The 20,000-nt window shown below is 41.8% G+C and overlaps 1 protein-coding gene across 4 annotated transcripts in view; it reads right to left on the bottom strand.

Moving 5' to 3' along the window:
* The window catches only part of LOC137421644 (adhesion G protein-coupled receptor L2), a 568,677-nt gene that overhangs the window by 307,346 nt on the left and 241,331 nt on the right, over positions 1 to 20,000 (bottom strand). For all 4 annotated transcript variants that reach the window (XR_010983380.2, XM_068107903.2, XM_068107911.2 and 1 more), the window contains one exon: positions 8,903 to 9,012. Coding sequence is in view for 3 of the 4 variants with exons in the window: in XM_068107903.2 (XP_067964004.2) it covers positions 8,903 to 9,012 (110 nt within the window). In the remaining variant the exon portion in view is untranslated. The remainder of the gene's footprint in view (positions 1 to 8,902; positions 9,013 to 20,000) is intronic.

Below are 20,000 nucleotides of genomic sequence, written 5' to 3'. Positions count from 1 at the left end.
CCCAGCAAGCTGGTACTCAATTTGCCGACCTCGGAAGGATGACAGGCTGAGTCAACCCCCCTGGCGTTAATTCAGCGATCGACCGGGATTCGAACCCAGGATCCTCGGATCCCAAGCTGGCACCCTAACCGCTAAGCCAACACCAGGGATAGGATGAGATGACATTGACGTCTGATAAGGCATTTGTAAGGAAGCAGCTTTCTCATGCCTCCAGGTTGTAGAGGAGAGATAATGGTCGCCTGGCGAAACCAAAATGAATTGGGAAATGACTGAATGCACGTGTAGACTGATGCCATACCATGGTACACCAGTGGATGATGGGTTTATCGGATATCACAGAGCTGGCATATTCACCTGTGAGCTCTCTAGTCTGTGTTTGATTCATGATCCATCCATAAAATATGACCCTGGTTCTTCGCAGGCAGGGTGTTGCATTAATGAGGGCGCTGTCCATCAGAGAGTATTATGAAGCTAGGGCCACATCTGCCAGCATTTGTCGATAGGTGTTAAATATTATTTCACAAAAGTAGGCCATTGTGTGACAGCACCGTGATCTAATTTTAAATTCGTGCCATGACTTAAAGGGGATCGCTCTGTATCAGTTGATTTCTACTTCTGTAAACAAGTCGTGTCCGACATCTAGTGACATTCATGATCAGATTTCTCCAAATATTCGTATCCTGCTCCGCTTCCCAAAGCTCTGGCAGAGACAGCTTGCTTGCGTCCTTTACGCCATAATCCAAGTAGAGTTACAATATGTCACCTGGGGGCTGATAGGATAGCTTAAAAGTAGGCCCACTCACCTTCGAGTGAATCTCTACCGAGCTATCAACTATTCATCCTGGTGTTCCGCATGCTGGGCGATACATCAACGTGTGCGGTGCTGTCCCTTAGAAGGACGTTCCAATGGAGGACTGTTCGTTGGTGGAGCTTAAAGACTCCATGGCGAAGAGTGGGCAAATTATCGCCGGCAACCTGAACAAATTACGAATTCTGTCAAATGTCAGGCCTGCCAAGTGGTTCGTGAACTAATTAGGCCAAAAGCGCTCTCCAGCTGACCCCACATTTTGTGGTGGGAATCATTTGGGCTGTTGTAGTAGTAGTTGTAGTAGTAGTGGTAATACGAATTTGTCACACATATCAGTTTAACTACCATCCAGTGATGATTGACAAAACCCTCGAAGTGTGCTGTTCAATACGTGACTTTTACCTTGACCGGTTTTTTATTTTTAAATTTCACTTCAAATTTCCAATACAATTCCGAAAATGCTATTTGCTTATATCGCTTATAAAATTAATCTTGTTCAGTGATGAAAGTTTTTTGTTATTTTTCATGGCTTCTTTCTTACTCGTCTAAACCTTCTGAAAAAGCAAATATTAATAAAAAAGCTGAGCAAACATCCTTCAGAGAATTTTATTTAAATATCTTCAGTGATCTTCAGGACAAAGACTGATGGTGCGAATAATTGTACTTCACCTTAACGATAACTTCACCTTAACTGTCAAATTATTGAAAAAATAATTATAACTATATTATAATAATAACATTTAAAAAATTAAATGATAAAAAAAAATGTAAAAAAATTACTAAGTATAAAATTAATTACTTAAATTACTAAATGAGCAGCCAGTGTCGTTTACGAGTCATTTGGCGCATGGTGCTCCACTGTCGTGCTGTCAAAGTGGTGCTCGGAGAGAGTCGCTCTGCAGGAGTCATTGGGACTGATGCCATGCGGAGGACCCTAGGAGGGGGCCACCGGCTGGCTCAAAAGAGGTACGCTGTCCTGGCCGAAGCCCCGTGCCCAAGGAGGGATTCTGACTTAGATGTTCAGCCATAATCCCTCAGATAGGGTAAGTGATTTTTTTGAGCTTTGCGCCGCTGGCTGCTAAATTACTAAAAACAAATTACTAATTAATTATTTTTTTAATAATTACCATAAATAAATAATTTACAATAAACAAATGAATAAATAATAAATATAATATACAAATAAAATAATAAATATAATAACATCTATCTATAATTCCAGTAATCTCTGTGTGTATGTGTGTGTGTCTGTGTGTCTGTGTGTCTGTGTGTTTGTCTGTGACCGCTGCTTCTCGACAACCACGGGTCCGATATACTTGAAACTTGCCAGGTATATTGCTGGGGACCCGAGGATGTGCCTTTTCAAGGTTTGAAATTAATCGGACAAGTGGTTCCCAAGGTATGGTCACCGTACTCGCAAGCCGTTCGCTTTGGCTTTGCGAATGGACCAAACCATTTCATGTAAATAGAGGGGGGGGTTCTACCGTACTCGCAAGCCGTTCGCTTTGGCTTTGCGAATGGACCAAACCATTTCATGTAAATAGAGGGGGGGGGTTCTGTGGTCGTTACTGCCACGTGGTTTCAAAGTTTTTTTTTGTTGTTGTTGTTTGCACGCATGTTTTTTTGCACCCACGTACGGGCACGCCCTAGTAATAATAAATTACAATAGATTTCGCACAAAATTAAATAAAAATTAAAAAATAACTAAATATTGTACGAAACTTCACCTTAACTGTAAAATTCGTCTCAATAACTAATCATACATTTCATGTGCAGCCTTTGCGTGCTGGCTTACATCATTGTTCGGAGCGCTGCTACACCGCCGATGCAGTGCCCCCTGCTGGTTATGACAGAAATTTGGATTTGTTCAGGGTGCCGGAGATACCTCCCCTACTCTTCGCTAATGACACTGTGGGATCTTTAACGTCCACCAACGAATGCCGGTAGACGGGATGCCCAGTTTAAAATCCACCTGACGGACGGCACACATATTGATGGATCACCCCGCCTGTGAAAAACCAGGATGGCGGTTTATAACTGGGTCAGGATTTAAACCCAGAATAGACTGCGCAGATGAAAGTGTGCTTACCTCTAGGCCATCCTGCCAGCCAAAATAAGTAATAACTAGAGCAATACGACTGTGTCGCCAATATGCCTCCGCATAGTCCCACAACGGGTAGATACCCTCGTTCATTGTCCTAAAATAAACAAGTTTGATTCAAATCCCTTCAGCTGTTTTCAAGTATCACATTTTCACCAGCCATGACAGGTTTCACATCGATTGGTGAAGCAGTTTCAGAAAAGGGATTTTTTTGAGTATCAGCTTTCAAGCTAATATGGCTGCCATACCACATGACATATGACATTTTAAAAATGTATACTCTGCATATGTATGGGTAGGGGATGACGTTTGTGAAGTTTCGTGTTGATCGGATAAGGTTCGTTTTTCTATCCAAGATGGCTGCCAAACCACGTGACCTACGACATCATCATTTTCAAACTATATGCAACAATGGTGCTAGATTATATTTGTAAAATTTCGCATTGATAGGGTAAGCGGCTTCAGAGATACAATTATTTAATATTTTCCTTCAATCCAATATGGCTGCCACACCATGTAACCAATGATGTTTTCATGATGATCTTTTAATCGCCATGCCTAGTCAATGACACACATAAGGTTTCGAGTCAATCGATTTGGTGGTTTGGGAGAAGATGCTTTATTTATTTATTTATTTATTATTATTTTTTGTATACAAGATCGAGGCTAGTGTAGTTTAGGTTAAATCCAATATGGCTGCCAACCCATGTGACCTATCATGTCATAAATTTAATATTTCAAAACAAATGGGCCACAGATCATGTGCATGCAATTTCAGATTTTTAGGATAAGGAATTCGATTAAAACATTTTTGGCTGGTATACCACTTCACCTATGATGTCATCATTATCATGCTTTTGTTCCCCATTGGGAGTACTTGACAATGTGCCAAGTTTCAGTTTTTCCATTCAACGGTTTCCGAGAAATAATTATTTAATTATTTGCGTTTAATCCAAGATGGCTGCCACACCACGTGACCTATGACATCACAATTATCATAAAAAACATTCTGCATGGCAGTTACTCCTACCCTGAAAGTTTTGTCTCAATTGGACATGTGGTTGCTGAGAAAAAACGAGGTTTAGCCCGGACAGACAGACGGACAGATAAACCAAAAACGTCATGCCTCCGGCCACCTTCGGGGGTGGAGGCATACAAAGTTTACCATCCTTAATACCACAAATTGTACAGAAAGACTAAACGTACTATATATGCAAGATTGATGAGATTGATGGAGATGTAGGGATACAATCTGGTGGAGGAATGGAGCTTCATTTGATCTTGCAGCTTCTACTCATTCGGATCTCCGTCAATGCTCCGTCTAACTGAGACAAACGAGTTCACCCAACAACCCAGGCCTTGTTAAGTCTCTGAGCTCCAAATGCCACAATAATCTGAATTCCTTTGTTACTGATCGTGTCTCGCCGATGAAAGTACTCGCTGCCATCTTGTGCCGTTTGGCATCTTTCCACATTTTCTTCCACACTCTTTCCACCCTCCCACACGTAGTTCTCTCGGTGTTGTTTGGGCATATATCCATGTCCATCTGCTCCCCTCTGCATCCTCGGACTCAGTTGGAACCCTCTCATCTTCTGTAATTTAACTCCTCCATTAGCCTCGACTGAAAATCTGCTTCTATGTTAATCCGAGTGCATTGGTTTCACTTCCACAATGGGCAACTGTATTACCTCATGCTCCCAAATGGAAACCATAGATGTGAGCAGGGCATCACGGAGCGGATTGCGCAAAGTCTAGGTCCAACCAAGCCAGGCCGATCAAAGGGTAGGAGTCAGACTAAGAGTATCACATTTATGGGACCGATTGAGGTTCTTCAGATTTTTCGCAGCTCTTCTAATGGAAGGTACCAACTATGACTTAAAATCACGCGAGTAGGAATGGCGGCCATTAGTGCAACCCCCAAAGTCATTTCAAAAACAGTCGAGGAAAGTGACCCACCACATATTGGTCTAATCAATCTCAAAGAGTCGCTGGTGCTGCCCTCCACCAAGCCGCTACACTATTCTCATTATTCAAAATTCGAGTTCTATATTTACACAGTAAGCAGCATGTGAAGTTCCGGTCGTCATGCCATGCATGTAGTTAATAGGGAGCGTCTGAATTTGAAGAGCGTTTTGCTCAACTTCAAGAAAAGGTTTTTTTTTGTATACAAGATCGAGGCTCATGTAAAAGCGAGCACATTTAACACACATTAGCACATAAAACACAAAAAACATAAACGGAGACATAAAACAATAAAGGGAACAGGAGACAAGATGGGGAGAGAGAGAGAGAGGGAAGCACGCAAACAGTGGAGAACAGGGACATCAGGAGATCTGTGGGAGGGAGAGGGCTTGGGGTGGGATTGGGGGAGGGGGAGGGAATGGGTACACGGTATAAAACAAATTGACACTACTAGGAATTTCAGGAAAGAAGTCGGAGATTGAAAGAGGTGTATTTGGGGCAAATTAACGGGGGTAGAAAAGATCAAGGTTTTCGATGGGGGAAGATAAGAGATGGTGGTGAACAGCTGTTTTAAAGACCTGGAGGGAGGAGTGGGATTGAAGAGAGTGAGGGAGTTTGTTCCAGAGGCGGAAAAAAGAGGAATGAAAGAGTGAAGGTGAGCAGAGAGTCTTGATTTTGGCAGTTTCACAAGAAGAGGGTTGCAGGCAGATGTTGTGCATCCTACAGGAATATTTGGGGTACAGAGCACAGACAGAGCAGGGTTCGCAGGGTGAGCAAGGCCGGAGAGGAGTCGGTAGAAGACAGAAAGACCACCAACCTGTGTGTGGTGAGTGAGTGAGTGAAAGGCCCTCAGAATTAGCTTCATTGCGGGAGATTCCAATGATTCTGAAAGCTTTGGTTTCTGCAGCGAGAATCCGAGCTAGGTGTGAGGCAGGAGCACCAGCCCAGATGGGAGAGCAGTATTCCATCAAGCTGCGGATGAAAACTTTGTATGTGGTGAGCAGCTTGGAGGTGGGAAGGAAAAATGTAATCTGTAATCAGCTCAGAGGTGCCAAGGAAGGACTTCGCACGACGGAGGATGCCCAGTCGGCAACTGGCTTTGGAGGCCAGCTTTGAAATGTGGTTTTCCCAGGAAAGATCATGGCGGATCGTGAGACGCAAAAGCTTGAGTGACAGAACTTATTCAAGAGGATTGTTGAGAAAGTAGATGAGAGGGTATTCCCGATGGTCTTTTCAGAGAGACATAGTGAGTGTGTGAGATTTGTCAGGATTGAAAGACATGTTCCACTTGTTTGACCAATTAGTTAGTATTAGTTAGTTAGTTGTTAAGTGTATTTCGAGACTCGAAAGTTTCCAAAATTGAGACCGTGGCCCTTTTCACATATTTCGTATGAAGCCTCAGATCTTCTGGGATCAAAACACATCACAATAGATGGAGGGAAAACATTGCATCAGAGCAATTGCTACATTTCAGGACCGTACTACAACTGAAAACGTCCAGACAACAATTGCATTCTGGGTATATATTCTGCGTTTATGTTTTTAGAAAAGTTGCCTGTGCATACAGAACGTTCCACTGGAATGAAAAGGTCGACTAAAGAGCTGCCATTACATTTTGTACGAAACAGCAAGTTTGCTGTAGGGACACAATGTTCCTTTAGAAACGAAGCAAGATTGCTTAACATGCGTGGAGGTGTTTGTGCAACATTAAACTTTTGCAGATGGCCACAGGCCTGTTGAGGATAAACCCCCGTCTGGTTTACCCGTCTGCGTCGAAAACAGAACAAATTGACAATATGATTCAGGACTATGTCGCAGAATTTTTTTTTTTTTCTGGGCGAATATATACAGTTGGTGTTGTCCTCTTTTTCCCTTTGTAAGGGACGAGGTCCGATGGCACCGAGCTACTGCCCTGCTTTGACCACGATACTCCTCCACTCTCCTCTGTCCTCAGCCAACTCTCTCCATTCTCCAACCACCCACACCTGACTGACATCACAATCCTCCTATCTCAACTGTGACCTACTTCATTTCCTCCTGCCCTTGTTCCCTCAACCTACCCGCTCTCTGCCATTCTCCCTTCCACCACCCACACCAAATCTCCAGCCCATCTCAGCACACAAGATCAACGAATCTCTTTCCCAGCACAGCAATGTCCGCTCGAGACTTGCGCTTCCTTGCAAGATTCACCTCGTTGCTCCAGCTCTGGTTTTTTTGACTTGACAATGGCAAACTTTTTACTTGTTTTCTTGAGCCCAAAGTTCAGCTTCATGAGAGGTATCCTGGGCAGATAGTCACCACAGACAACACTCCTCATATCCACCCTCAGCACACACCCTGCTTCCCCCCACTTCCCACCAACGCGCTCCACTGTCACCTTTCAGGGTACGTTTGAAAAGCCAAAACAGCGCAGACAGAAACGTATGAACTTACAAAGAGCAGATATTACATAATTATGTAAAATCACGTGCATACTTTGATGTGTGCCACAACGACTGCGATTCTTCCATTATGTCTCATATATTATTAATAACTGCAAGCTATGGCTATGAGGGGAATAAGAAAATGAGGTTGTGGTTGTTGCTAGCGAATGCGTATCGGACAGGGATTTAATTCTAACTTCAGCCCGTTGGTTGCATCATCAGTGAGCTGTGCCGGAGAGCAGCGCCCCAGCAGGAGGAACCTGTAATTTGTTCAGGGTCTCGGCACACACATTGATACCTCGCCCTGCCTGGGAAACACCAGGATGACAGTTTATATCTGAGTCAGGATTCACACCCAGGCTTGGCGGATTTGAGGCGAATGTGAATACCTCTAGGGCTAGGCTATCCTGCCAAACAAGAAAAAGAGGCGACAAAACAGAACGGAAGGACATTATCAACTGGAGGGGCACTCAGTAGAGAGCATACCTCCGCCAGGCTGAACAGTTTATGGTTTCTATCACACTTGATAGGCCGAGTTTGGATTTGGACCTGAACCAAAATCTAATCGGCTTGTTCTTGTCACCTAACCAACTCGTACACCAAGTTTATTCACAACTCGTCCACAATTTTTAAAAAATATATATCACTTTTAGCCCGATCTCTCAGTGGTGAAGACTCACTTCAAAAATTCAATAATTCTCGTATCCGAATCCATATTCAGATACTCACCAAAATCTAATCGATTTGGTCTTGCCACACACCCAATTTGTCCAGCAAGTTTCGCCCAAATCGACCCATAACATTTTGAGATACCCTGCTATATATCGGTTTTAGCCCAATCTCTCAATGGTGAATAATCACTTCAGAAATTAAATAATTCTCACATCAGCATCCATGTTCAGATCTTCACCAAAATCGAATCGATTAGTCCTCGTCACACACACGACCTGTCCACCAAGTTTCGTCCAAATTCGTCCACGATTTTGAGATATCGTGCTAAGTATCATTTTTGGCCCGATCTCCCAATGGTGAAGAATCACTTAAAAATTGTACTAGCCGGATCCGAATCCGGATCTTTACCAAAATCTACTGGTTTCATCACTGTCGCATACCGAACATCTCCGCCAAATGTCGTCCGAATCCATCCACAACCTTTTGAGATATCTTGTTCACAGACAAACAGACAGGGATGAAAACAACCTCCATCCACCTTTAGTGACGCAGGTAAATATACAGGTATAGAAAAAGATAGCGAGAGAGATAGAGATAGAGATAGAGATAGAGAGAGAGAAAGGGAGAAAGAGAGAGCGAGGGAGAGAGAGAGAGAGAGAGAGAGAGAGAGCGAGGGAGAGAGAGAGAGGGAGAGAGTGAAAGAGAGAGCGAGGGAGAGCGAGGGAGAGAGAGCGAGAGAGAGAAAGAGAGTGAGAGAGTGTGTGAAAGGAAGAGACCATGAGAGTCTAAAGGAGAATAAATATCAGAAACGAAAACTGAGAAAAAAAAATCTTGGCCCTCTAGAAAGAGAAAAGCTGCTGTGACAAACTTGTGCCAAGAAAAACAGAAATAAAAACAAACAAATCACTAGACAGCTCAACTGAATAGGTAACTTACTGTATGGGACGCATTCATACTGTACTTCGAGGTACTTGAACGTTCCCGGACAGGGGTCAGGGAAGAGGTCAGGAGTCGCAGAAAGGTCACATGATGTTCGATTGTTGCAGCTGGGGTCACAAAAAAAAATTCCATAAGCGGTTATGCAAAATGTACCGGTATGCAAAATTATACAAAACCAACAATGCTGTGCACATTGTGAGAATTACTCTTACAAGGGTCCATGTCAAGTTTGAACCACCCCCATAATATGCTTCGGCATATTTGGGGGTGTTTAAAACTTGACCTGGACCTTTAGTTATAAAAGGCACAATTATCCCAGGTCGAAAATCCCATATAAACCAACAGTCAGTAGGATATTTATATGGGTCTCTATTGGAAATCACAATTTCTATTTGGTTTCTACAGGAACCAGTAGAGTTTCCAGTAGAAACCAGTATATCCTTCTGGTGCAATTTCCAATGGGATTTTTTATGGGATTTGTCCTATTGGTTTTCTATGGGATTTTTAAACCTGGGATGTAGTCAAATTAATAATATTTGATAGAATTTGTCTTGAAGATTGTGGCGAACACAAAATCCATGATCACCGCCTGCTTCAATACACGCGCTTCATATTTCGAAGAAGTGAAACAAAGATGGCGGACAGGAAATCATTATATAGGAATTTCTGGTCAATGAAAACATTGTCTGGTGGAATTCACAAGGATGAAGATGCCCTATAGGTTGCGATGATTGCCTGTCAAGAGCATACAAGGTAAATTAAAAGCAAACCTCCAGGACAAATTTTAACCACCACGTAATAAGCGCTCAATTACAGTATGTTACGTCAACCATTTGCAGTCAGCTTATAATCATGAAATGCATGTACGTGACCCTTAGTGCGAATGAAATAATAATTATCATGAAAGCTTATAATCATGAAATGCATGCACATGTAAGCCCATCAAAAGCAGAACAGAAGTGGATGGACACTGTAATTTGCCCAATGCAGTCTTGTTATTTTTACCGTTCTGCAAAGTAAAATGACATTTCCGCACGTAGCGTTGCACACTCCACCACTGATGGAATATGGTTACCTTCCCATAGGTGCCTTAATTTTATGAAGGAAAGTAGGAATCCAATAAAATTCTGAATCAAATAAAATCGGCTCAGGTTGCGGAATGTACAACCGCCTTAAGCAGCTCATAAGGCTGCTGGCTTGAGGTAGCCTTTTCTGGTGCCGAGTAATCTTTGTTTAATGTAATTCAGTGGACCAGGGGCCACAGCTTGACAGCAAAGAACAGCAGAGTCTTCCAAAAGCAAAAGGAAAAAAAAAAAAGCATAAAAAAGGGAGAAAACTAGAACGCCACTCAGTAGAGCGCGTACTCCCGCCGTGGGTCAAGTTGGAATAGTACGATTTCACAAAAGTTTGAGGGAGTAGTTCAGTGACAACACAAGACAGATACTGCACAGATATATATTTAGAATATATAGAAAATAATGTTTAAAAAAAACAAGGCAATTTCACTTACATTTTCGGATTCAGGGTTCAATTCTATATAAGTGAGTGTATTTTGAGGCGTGTGTGACTTCAAATAAAATTGTAAGCCAGGAAAAACGTTCGTTTCATTCCTTAGGGATACAACATGTAAAACTGGCCCAAACGTCAAAACAAAACTCGCTCATTTTAAGTCGTACAAGCTAATGCGACCACTCATTCTTCTGGGAAGAATCCCGTGCACATGCTGGTCACACTTATAACTCACCTAAGTCTTTATAAGTTCATCAAATACTGACACCGCGATTGACATTCGCGGAGGTTAATGTTGATATCTCTTCTGAGGTAAAGGAAAAAAAAAAAAAAAGGTTTAAAGCATTATCCGTATCAACCGATACATTTTATGAAACGGGCAAACGTAATACACACTTTGGTGGTTTTAAAATGACAGAATATGTCTTTATTAGAAGGAAAAAAAAAGAACATTGAAGACGATGCTGCTAAAAAAATACACCGCTCTAACGCATAACCACGAGTTTTAACTACATTTACAACAAATAAGAAAACTATTTTCATATCACAATGTTAAATATAGAATATATAGAAGATAATGTTAAAAAAAAATGAGCCCAATGTTCCAATGGTAAAAAATCCTTCAAAAAATTCCTGGATCCGGAATAATATCCTGAGCTTCACCAAAAACTAATCAATTCTTCCTCATCCCAAGGGCAATCATCCCACCAACTTTCATCCAAATCCGTTCAGAACTTTTCCAGATATCTTGTTCACAAACACACGAACACACACACACACGGACACAATCGAATGCATTACTCCCTGGCGTGAGTAAAAAGGGAGTGTGCATGGGTCTTTCGCTTGGCAGGGATGGGTCTCCTCGGAAAGGTGGTGGCAGCAGAAACTAGATTATTTCAACTGGAATTATATAAGTAGCTAGAAGCATTGGGTAATTGGCGATAGGGGGGGTACATGGATGGATATTGGCTGGCCTGGTAGGTAACTTGAGTATGGACTGGTGATTTTATATATATATATATAGATAGATAGATAGATAGATAGATAGATAGATAGATAGATAGATAGATAGATAGATAGATAGATAGATAGATAGATAGATAGATATATATATATATATATATATATATATATATATATATATATATATATAGATAGATAGATAGATAGATAGATAGATAGATAGATAGATAGATAGATAGATAGATAGATAGATAGATAGATATATATATATATATATATATATATATATATATATATATATATATATATATATATATATATATATATATATATATATTGATAGATAGATAGATAGATAGATATATATATATATATATATATATATTGATAGATAGATAGATAGATAGATAGATAGATAGATATATATATATATATATATATATATATATTGATAGATAGATAGATAGATAGATAGATAGATAGATAGATACGTGTATATATATATATATATATATATATACTATATATATATATATATATTATATATATATATATATATATATATATATATATATATATATATATGTGTAGTGGTCGTGATGTGTGTGAGAGTATTTCATTTAAAACAGGAATGTGTTGTCGACGTTTGTTCACCCTTCACCCGTCAACCATCTTCATCCCTGGAAATGACACTTCACTTGACTAGACCGGCCTATTTAGTCCATTGCAGGATGAAGGCCTCCCTCAGCATGGCCCATTCTCCTTTCGATCAGATGCAATTTGAGAATTTTATATTAAATTTAAACATTTCAATACAATCTCCCCACCTGGTCTTTGGTCTTCCTCTGGTTCTTCTAGGGCCTTCCCTCGATTGCTGGCTTGTAATTCTTATTGTCCAACCTAGTCCATTCATAATGCTCCGTATCCATCCGGCCCAGTTCTATTACCGATTTTTGATTGTGAGCAGAATGTTGAGGAATTTTGTTTTCTGTCCGATTCATCGATTTCTCTTTGTATCCCTTTGTGTTAGGGTTAGGGTTAGGGTTAGGGTTAGGGTTAGGGTTAGGGTTAGGGTTGATTTCTCTTTGTATCCCTTTGTGTTACGCCAAGAGAGCATCTTTTCTTTTCATGGCTCTCTGCATGCCGATGACTTTTTGTTCCATCTTCTTTGTCCGAGACAATGTTTCACTGCCATATGTCTTTGCCAGGAAAAACACAGCGATTGTAAACTTTCCTTTTCAAACACAATGGCATGAATTTGCTTTTCTTGGCATTTGACATTTCTCCAAATCCTGCCCGTCATGCTCGAGGATGTTTCGTCACTTATTCAAAGTGATCCGTTACCATTCGTGTGAATTATCCAAAGTAAATGCAATTGCTACTTTCTTCAGTTTTACAATCATCAATTTTAATATCTGCCATTTTTTGCAGTTTCACATTTTCAAATTGAGCTCTTCCATCATGATTTCCAGATCTTCAGCATTGTTTGAAATTGAAACAACGCCATCTGTGATTTGTCGATGGTTTTAGTCCTTCTCCATCGACGTTTATTCCTCCATTTTCCCAGGTGAGCTGTTGGAGCACTTCTGGGCATGCGGTGACCAATTTTGGTGAGATAGTGTCTTCCTATCTCACACCTCCAAATTGCATCTTGCCCTTTCCACCATTTTTGTGTAGTTTCAAGGTCACTGTTCCACCTATTGTATACTTCGCTCAATCCACTGCAGTTGATGTTCAAGTGATATTGAGCTTGTGTGACGGAAATTCATTCCACACTGTCGAAGGCTTTTTCATAATCGATGGTTGCGAGATATAAAGGAAGTTTATATTCGCTTGATTCTTTCCAGACGATGATTTGCTGAATGAAGGTGATCCATTGTTGAGTATCCACTTATAAAACCTGATTGTTCCCGTGTTGGTTACTTTGCACTTCAATCCTGAGTCTATGATTGATATTTTTTGTGAACAATTTCTAAACATTGAAGAGAAGGCTGATTAATGAATTCAGTAATTATTTTGGTCCTTCTTTCCTCCTTTGTGGATCAGGCTCAGAGTTCTTCCTTGTTATGGGGATTTTTCCATCTTTCCAAGCTCTTTGTAAATAGTTTTGCTAATTTAATGTACAGCAGAGTTTGCTGCCATGTTTGATTGCATCCATAACAATTCCACCTCCACCAGGTGTCTTAGGTCTTTCTTTTCATCCTTTTAGTGCAATTTGGATATCATTGGAAGTCACTGGTGGGATGGCTTCATGATAATTATCTCTGCTGCCAAAAGTAGATGGAGGTTATGTTTTCACCGATGTTTGTCTGTCTCTCTCTGTCTGTCTGTCTGTAAAAAGGATATCTCAAAAATGTATGGACAGATTCGGATGAAATTTGGTGGACAGGTTGAGTGTTTGACAAGGACGAATTGATTAGATTTTGGTGAAGATCTCAATCCAGGTCCGGCCTGGCCTATCAGTGGCATACAAAACCTAAACTGTTCAGCTTGGCAGAGGTATGCTCTCTTTCGAGTATCGTTCTAGTTTGTCATGTGACATACCAGTAAATTGTATTTTCTCACTGTACAATTCTTCAAACTTCTTCTGCATGTTAGTCCTTAATGACCCAAAAGTCCCCAAAAGGTCCTTGATGATGCAAAAGTCCCCGAGGACCCAAAAGTCCCCAAAAAGTCCGGAATGACCCAAAAGTCCCGGAGGACCCAAAGGACCCAAAAGTCTCCAAGGACCCAAAAAGTCCTTGATGACCCAAATGTCCCTGAGGACCCAAAAGACCCAAGAGTCCCCGAGGACCCAAAAAGTCCTTGATGACCAAAAAGACCCCAAAAGTTATTGATGACCCAAAAATCCCCGAGGACCCAAAAGACCCAAAAGTCCCTGGGGACCCAAAAGACCCAGATGACACCAAAAGTCCTTAATGACCCAAGAGACCACAAGGATCCAAAAAGACCCAGATGACACAAAAGTCCTTAATGACCCAAAAGACCCAAAAGTCCCCAAAAACCCAAAAGACACAGAGGATCCAAAAGAACCCCTGAGTTCAGCAGGCAGATATGCCACAAGGCCGTGAAGACCAATTAAAATTTGGTACAACGGACCAACCGGCCCCCTAGTTTTTTCAAATTAATGAATGTTTTAGATTCTTACGTCTTTTCTAATCTTCTTCTTTAGAGTCTTATTCAGTTCACAGTATTCAAATTTATATTTCCCTGTTGTGTTTTATTTAATTCTCTCATTTTCTTGATTAAGATTTTGGGTATATCTGATAACTTGTTCTTGTAGGCCATGAGATGTGGGGCCATAGCGTTGAATTTTGTGGTCAACACTTGGCACGTACTTCTTTTCATTCTTGAAAAATTGGATATCGGAAATTGAATTGGAAAAATTGGATATTGGGATATCGAGATGGAGGGTGGAGTCATCAACAAATAGATAAAGTGGATTTTCCAGGGAGTCGGAGAGATCATTGATGAAGATTAGAAGAAGGACTGGGCCCAGAACACTGCCTTGAGGAATTCCACCCTGGACAGGACGAGGAGATGAGAGAATTCCATTTAGCGCCACAAATTGACGAGGACAGGAGAGGAAGTCCGCATGCCATGCATGAAGATTTCCATAGATACCAGAAGAGGAGAGTTTGGCGAGCAGAGCAGGGTGCCAGACTGTATCGAAGGCACGAGGTATGTCAAGGAGGCCAGTGTACGCACTGGTATTTCCAGTTGCAATGTATGGATGTGAATCGTGGACAGTGAAAAATAAAGAAAGGAAGAAGATTAACAATTTCTAAATGTGGTGTTGGAAACTAATGTTAAAAATTCCATGGACTGCAAGAAGGACAAACAAATCAGTTCTTGAAGAAATTAGACCACCGTGTATATTAGAAGTGCTGATTCTAAAACAGAACCCGTCATACTTTGGACACACACATCGTGCATGCAGAAAATGAAAGTCTGGAGAAGTCAACCATGCTGGATATGGTTGAGGGAAGAAGAGGAAGAGGCAGACCTTGCTGGATATGGTTGACGGAAGAAGAGGAAGAGGCAGACCTTGCTGGATATGGTTGAGGGAAGAAGAGGAAGAGGCAGACCTTATGTATGCCTGGTGGATGGGGTAAAGGATGCAACAAGCTGTTTCTCCCAGAGCTTCAGGAAGCAGTGCAGGACACGGATAGTTGGAGAAATCGTCTCATGACTTTCACTCGAAGTCGGACAAGACTTGATGGAACTTGATAAAGAGATATATTTTTCACACAGTAGTTAGTATTTTGTTTGTAAATGTGACTATTTTGCCTATATAATTGACTATTTCATTTATAAATGAAAATATGGCAGTCTGCCTATGTAATTTTTGATTCTGCATGGGCAGGGATGCTGTGGAGGATGAACAGCTAACTCAACTGCTGCGATCAGCCATTACTGACCCCATATCTGTTTTGCCATGTAGGTGTGATCATGTTCTGCTGCGGATGTGTATTTTCTGCCAAAAGGAGCAATTACAAGTAGGACGGTTTCTCACGAAAATCTGTACGAGAGAAATTAAATCAGTGAGAAACCATGAGTGCATGGCTGTTGATAAATGCAGCAGAAGAGAAGCAAGACCAGATGAGGACTCCATTAATTAGCTTCTATCCTTTTCTTTGGAAATTTTCTCTCTGGCCTACGCATGCTCATATTTTCACTCTGTTGCTTCAACTGTGGGAAATCTACCCTGTTTCCGCTGAGGTTTGCTGCCATTACTCATGCTACCTGAGTTACACATGCTGTGCGAGACCTACAGATAGCAGAACCATGGACGTGTAATATGCTGCCTCATTTGACAAATTCAATTCAATTCAATTCTTCAATTGCGGAAGCCTGGTGTTGGTGTAATGGTTAGGGTGGCTGGCTCGAAGATCCTAGGGTCCTGAGTTCGAATCCCGGTCGGCCGCTGAATTAACACCAGGTGGGGATGACTCAGCCTGGCATCCTTCCGAGGTCAGCAAAATGAGTACCAGTGTGCTGGTAGTAGGGGTACTGCATCAGCGACACAACCGTGTCCTCAACAAATGATGATACATTCAGTTCTGTGCTGAATACGAAAGAAGAAGAAGAATCTTCAGATTCTTGCAACTCTGGAAAGTGATGACATTGTCCACCAGCAATAATTCTCTATCCCTTGGATTTTTCTTCTCAGGGTAATCAAGAACAAAAATACTTCGATTGAGGAAGCCGAACAACTTGTTCCAAAAGTGCGTTTTGGAAACAGAAAGCATCAATGCATCTGCCAATTGGACATCAACTTTTTTTTCTTTTTTGTATACAAGATCGAGGCTCGTGAATGAGCGAACATTAATCACACAGAAAGACAAACCGACACATAAAACATATAACATGGGGAGCGGTAGACAAGATGGGGTGAGAGGGGGAGGAACACAAACACAACATCTGAGAGCAGGGACATCGAGAGATCTGTGGGAGGGAGAGGGCTTTGGGGGGGGGGAGGCATGGGAAGGGGGGGTGGGAGAGGTATAAAACATATGGACACTGCCGGGACTTCCAGGAAAGAAGTTGGAATTTCAAACAAGATGGATCTGGGGTGAATTCGTAGGGGTAGAAAAGATCAAGGTTTTGGATGGGGAAAGATAAGAGATGGTGGTGAACAGCTGTTTTAAAGACCTGGAGGGAGGAGTGGGATTGAAGGGAGTGTGGGAGTTTGTTCCAGAGGTGGGAGAAAAGAGGAATGAAGGAGTGAAGGTGAGCAGAAAGTCTTGATTTTGGCAGTTTAACCATAAGAGGGTTGCAGGCAGATCTTGTGCGACCTGTAGGAATATTTGCGGGACAGAGCCCAGAGAGAGCTGGGGGGGCAAGGCCGGAGAGGAGTCGGTAGAAGACAGAAAGACCACCTACCTGTCTGCGGTGAGTGAGTGAAAGGCCCTCGGAGATAGCTTCATCACGGGAGATTCCAATGATTCTGAAAGCTTTGGTTTCAACAGCGTGAAGCCGAGCTAGGTGTGAGGCAGGAGCACCGGCCCATAGGGGAGAACAGTATTCCATTGAGCTGCGGATGAAAGCCTGGTATGTGGTGTTAGGGTTTTAGGGTTTTTAGGGTTCAAAAACCCTAACAGAGAGTTAGGGTTTTTGAGGCCTTTCAGGAATTTTGAGAGTGAGATTGTCCTTGTGGAGAAGTTATCAGCATGCGATGCAATTGAGGAAATGGTCAGTCTTCACAAATCTGTTCTCCATGACACCATGTGGGAAATCTACCCTGTTTCCGCTGGACAATCTCTCTCGCTGGACACCATGACATACGAGGATGACAGCAAATGAAACATGAAACCAAAAATCGACTGTGAAACCAAAACTCCATGCAAATAATTGGCAAACTTCACAATATCTATGGAGAGGTGTACCTAAATGGACTGATACCTTCATTACCATCTACATCTTACTGGCCGTGAACGTCTCTGAATCTATCACTGGGTTTTGTAAAAAAAAACAATCCGCATTGGCTTGTTGGTACATCTAAATATCCCATTAATGTTTATGTTGATGATGTCATCTCCATGAAGATACACTTCTGTCAAGGAAGATACACTGCATCTGTCAAGACATCATTTATCTGTTCACCAAGAGGAAGAAGATGTTGCCTAAACATCTTGCGCTTGGTATGTCTGTCCACCATTTCACAGGCCCAGCCACTATGATCAATTTACTGAATGGCTTCGGACATAGTGCATCGAACTGCATCATTTTGGAACATGATACTGCTCGTGCCGAACTGCATTTCATGAAAGGGCCTTTATTCTCAGATGCCACAACTTCAGCGGCTGTGATACTGTCAGTGCATTCTATGATCACAGCAAATCCAAGGCCTTGAAAATGGATGATGTCTGAACCGAAGTGCCCAGAAGTTTTGTTAGTTCAGTTGGCGCCACATTCGAAACTTCTTTGGGTGGATCTGTTGTGACGTGTGTGCTGAAGAGTTTATTCGCTCACTGTGCGGTGTGGCAAACGGTTGGGGCATTGACGCAGCGTGAGTTGCAATGTTTAAAGGTGGAACACTTTCCTTGGAATCACTTTCCTTGAACAATTGGAATCTCCCGCTATGAAGCTAACTCCAAGGGCCTTTCACTCACTCACCGCAGGCAGGTTGTTGGTCTTTCTCTCTTCTACCGACTCTTCTACGGCCTTGCTCCCCCAACTCTATCTGGGCTCTGTCCCCCAAATACTCCTACAGGTCGCACAAGATCTGCCAGCAACCCTCTTATGGTGAAACTGCCAAAATCAAGACTCTCTGCTCACCTTCACTCCTTCATTCCTCTTTTCTCCCGTCTCTGGAACAAACTCCCTCACTCTCTTCAATCCCACTCCTCCCTCCAGGTCTTTAAAAAAGCTGTTCACCACCATCTCTTATCTTCCCCCATCCAAAACCTTGATCTTTTCTACCCCCGCTAATTCACCCCCAGATCCACTTTTTTTGAAATACCGACTTCTTTCTTGGAAGTTCTAGCTGCGTCCACATGTTTTATACCTGTCCCACCACCCTCCTCCCCCTCCCGCCTTCCCATGCCTCCTCCCCCCAAGCCCTCTCCCTCCCACAGATCTCCCGATGTCCATGTTCTCTGCTGTTGTACTTGTGTGCTTCCCTATCTCTCCCAATCTTGTCTACCGCTCCCTTTATTGTATGTTTTGTGTGTCTGTTTTTTTTTTTTGTGATTGACGTTAGCTCTTACACGAGCCTCGATCTTGCATACAAAAAAATAAATAAAAAATAACACTCTGAACAGGCGCCACCACCTAATAAGGACATCATCTGCTTCGCTCTAATTATCAGGCAGCGATAATTGATGATGACAGTCATTGAATGGAGAACACTGCCAGCGGCCCCCGATGCAGTCACGGAACTAGCATGTTGTAGCTGTCGGAAGACAGTGTCAGAAGGGCTGGTCTTCCTGTTTTAAAAATGGCATTGCTTGCACCGATTTATGTTCGTGTCGACTGTGAAAACTCAAAGATCTGATGGTAACGATAGCTCCGACTCGAAGAGAGAGGATTGCACAGCAGCATCTTCACCCAGACAAAGATTTCTTATATAAGTGTGTGCACTATTATTGTTACCTCCGCCACCGAAGGTGAACAGAGGTTATGTTTTCACTCTCGTTTGTCTGTCTGTCCCAGATCTAGATCCAGATGCAACAATTTTTTTTTAATTGATTCTTCACCATTGAGAGATAGGGCCAAACATGATATATTGCAGAATATTTCAAAAAATTGGGGACGGATTATGGCAAAACTAGGTGAATGAGTAGGGTACATTATATATAAGAACAAGCCAATTATAATTTGGTTCAGGTCCAGATCCAGATCCAGATCCGGCCCATTAGTGGATACAAAAACGTAAACTGTTCAGCCTAGAGGAGATTTGAAACGACGGTGTCAGTATTTAAACATCTCAGCACTGTCACATCTGTTGTAAGAATTTCGTGATTGACCATAATTAAATCAATCTCATTTTAGTTGCTCTATTTGGACTAATTAGTGTCCATTGTGTTGATTTCTTTTTTCTGAAGGTGTTGATAATATAGAAGTTATTTATCATCACACATTCCAATAACCTGCTTCCTCTTTCATTTATTTTTGCCAA

This window comes from Myxine glutinosa, chromosome 1, assembly GCF_964187855.1.
Source record: "Myxine glutinosa chromosome 1, kmMyxGlut1.1, whole genome shotgun sequence".
In the NCBI taxonomy this organism is placed as follows: Eukaryota; Metazoa; Chordata; class Myxini; order Myxiniformes; family Myxinidae; genus Myxine; species Myxine glutinosa.
This window is presented reverse-complemented; position numbering and strand designations above follow the sequence as displayed.